This window comes from Notothenia rossii (genome assembly GCF_949606895.1).
Source record: "Notothenia rossii genome assembly, chromosome: 1".
NCBI lineage: Eukaryota > Metazoa > Chordata > Actinopteri > Perciformes > Nototheniidae > Notothenia > Notothenia rossii.
Window position 1 is genome coordinate 12,471,353 of NC_136912.1, and position 3,050 is coordinate 12,474,402.

General features: G+C 40.5%; 1 protein-coding gene across 1 annotated transcript in view; it reads right to left on the reverse strand.

Moving 5' to 3' along the window:
- Positions 1-222: 222 nt before the first annotated feature.
- Positions 223-3,050, reverse strand: part of spag5 (sperm associated antigen 5) — a 14,898-nt gene continuing 12,070 nt past the window's right edge. Inside the window, exons 18-24 of the mRNA XM_079691388.1 lie at positions 2,534-2,768; positions 1,716-1,848; positions 1,548-1,628; positions 921-1,070; positions 721-795; positions 521-601; positions 223-415 (exon numbers count right to left, since the gene is read on the reverse strand). Of these exons, the coding sequence (XP_079547514.1) occupies positions 344-415; positions 521-601; positions 721-795; positions 921-1,070; positions 1,548-1,628; positions 1,716-1,848; positions 2,534-2,768 (827 nt within the window). The 3' untranslated portion in view covers positions 223-343. The remainder of the gene's footprint in view (positions 416-520; positions 602-720; positions 796-920; positions 1,071-1,547; positions 1,629-1,715; positions 1,849-2,533; positions 2,769-3,050) is intronic.

Genomic DNA, 3,050 nt, shown 5'->3' on the forward strand with positions numbered 1-3,050 from the left:
CCAGGTGTACAGCATATAGTTATGACGTATGACATTTGAAGAGATGTGTCAAACTTATTGTCCAGCAAAACTGCTTTTAGCAAATTGTGCAAAAACATGTCTTTTTGTGTTTTTTGAATGTTAACATGTGTTTGCTGCCATCACAAAGAAGGCAAACACTTTGAATTGTTGTCATTGCATTTAATCCTGAAATAAATAAAAAAAACATCACAACAAGGATAATCCCATTTTAAATCATTTATTTGATAACATATCATACTGAAAATATGAATAAACACAGCCAGGACACGCTTAAACAACATGGATATAAATACAATGAACACAGGTTACAATAACAAACATGTCAGCCGATATATGAAATGAGCCGTTGGAGTTGTTCACAATTCTTCACGACCACCGGCAAAGACAGCAAAGTCTGTGTGGAGAAATGAAAACCCCTCTTTACTTCCAACACACAAACATAGAAACAGCATTTATTCATGTACAGAAAAAGACAAGCATTATAATAAGCATCGCTCACCTCTCTGACTTTATTGATCATTTTGTTCAACATCTGGAGCTCATTTTCGCTTTTCTGCTGGTTGGCCACATGGATGAGTTGCTGCAAGCGACATTACAACATCGTACATAATGACATATAGATTTTATATTTGTCCCAGTTAATAAATAACGCCACTTTTATGCAGTGAGTCAATACCACGGTAACAAGACGATACTTACATGTCTTTTTGCTCTCTCAAGGAGGTTAACTCTGCCCTGCTCCAATTTCTGAACACTCAACTTCAGTCTCTCCACCTTCAGATAATAAAAAGGACCCATGTTAGAGAACCTGATGTGTTTGCTCAACTATAGCTTACAATTAAGGCTAATAAACTATTATGTTTCTGGCATTTCACAGAGCATAAGTGACAGGATCATACCTCTCTCAACAATTTGATTTGTTCCTCCATTAGTTGTGCCGGGTTAGCTGATTCGCTACCGGCTTTTCCCAACTCTACCCGCAGGTATTGAGCCTCCACCTGTGACTGCTGGAGAGAACGACGGAGCTCAACCACCTCCTTCCGCAGTTCCTGTGAACAATTAAATACAAATAAACCGTTAAGTGTAATCAAGTGTATTCTGAGTTGGTTTTTAGCTAGTATTGTTTCCTGCTTTTGAGTGTGTGTCAGAATGTGGTTTTGGAGACACTTTGGTAACTGTAGCATGGAGTACTTAAGAAATAATAAAACAAATGTATATGATAAAAAGAAGTGTTTGTATTTCCATTTTAAGACTAGATTTTGTCACTGCAATAGCATTGCAAGTGTGCAAGGGGCAGTCATGAAACTTTACAGATATGGGGTTGAATTCAAAAGATAAAATCAAGGTCCAAGGAAAGGGTGCCATTGTCCTTCCTGGCTGGTGGGATCCCTTTCCCCCCCCTTTTTGATTTTAACTACGAATCTGCCCACATAAAAAGGATGACATCCATCGCACCAGCTGAAGCTAATACCAGCATTTCTTTCACAGGTAGTCAACATACATACAGTATGGATGGTGTGCCTTACTTTGCTCTCAGTCTTGTGTTTATTTAGAATTTCCTGGGTCTCTTGAACTTCTGACATCAACTTTGTCACAGTTTTCTCATCCTGTGAAAAGAGAAACATTTTGAGGAAGATGACAGGGCAGAGCTCCTTTGTATCCCGTTTTCAAAGTTAAAGTCCAGTAGTACTTACCAGAGCTTTCTGCTGCAGCGCCTGATTTCCTCTCTCAAACAGGCTGTTCAGACGGCTGAGCTGGAGCTTCAGCACAGACGCCTCGGCTTCATGTCTGTTGCTTGCAGCCTGCTGCTCCACCTGCAGGCCAGAGCTGGAACAATGCATCAGACAATGTTGAAGAAGAAGAATGACATGCATGAACCCTATTGGTGTTTACCAAAATAAATTATAAAAACGGCACTAATATGTTCAATATGAAAGACAACTTGGCAACTCCACCAATTCATATCTAAAAGGAAAGTAAATCCAGAAACCTTCATATTTATTAACACAATTATTATGACCTGTTCTCTGTGTGGGGTTGACCATATCAATGCCAAACCTCTGACACAAAATCTTAATGAAGTGCAGACCTTTAATAAATCAATCGGTTGTTCCCGATTTGTCTTTCACATTTGGTGAGTTGAGAAATTGATTGCAATCAGTCGAATAGTTGCAGCAGAACACACTCTCTACATGACACAGATCTACTTATGGAACAATGTGTTCATTAATCAAACAATCAAAACTACTGAAAAGAGATTTTCTATAGATTGATAATTATGCAATTCATGCATCAAACAAAAATCCTCAAAAAAGTCAAAAAAATAAAGATCAGGAAACTTGTGTTTGGCATTCTTCCCTTAATAACAGAGCAGTTCATTGAGGAATCTGAAACATGTACGATGCACTGAACAAGTGTTAGTTGCAGGCCTAAATGTATTGGTCATGAAGTGAGCCTCATGTGGAAAGGCCATCTTGATCTCCCCACCACATAGACACCGTACGGCACTCACATGGCGAGGTGCAGCTCCTCCAGCTGAGCGTCTTTGCGCTGTTGCAGCAGCTTCGTGTTGCTGATCAGCTCTGTGATGGTGCTGCCCAGATCGACCAGCAGCTCCGCCACGCTGCTCTGATCCTCCTCGGGGTCACACTCTGCTGCGTTACTTTTCTTTCTAGGCGTGACGGCTGCAATGCGGGTGAAGGCGCTCGTCTCACTAAACAAAGTCTCGCACGGTGGGTCGGCCACGTCTGAGGGGACGGGAGAGAAAGTGAACTACGAGTTAGATTTCCGATTGCCTCGAGTAATAAGATGCCATTTCTCATGCATGAAGCGAATCGATATAGAAAATATGAATTACTTTTGTTCATAACTACGTTTTGTTCTCATGTTTTGGTAGTCTTTGATTTCTGGGATTCACCAATGTTTTCTTTGTAAGCACTCTTACCAAGAAGCATCTTGTTTTAACAGCCATGAGTGTCTCTGGGTGTCAGTCTGTTCGGGGACACTGGTTTGCAACTTCTTCTTTTTTT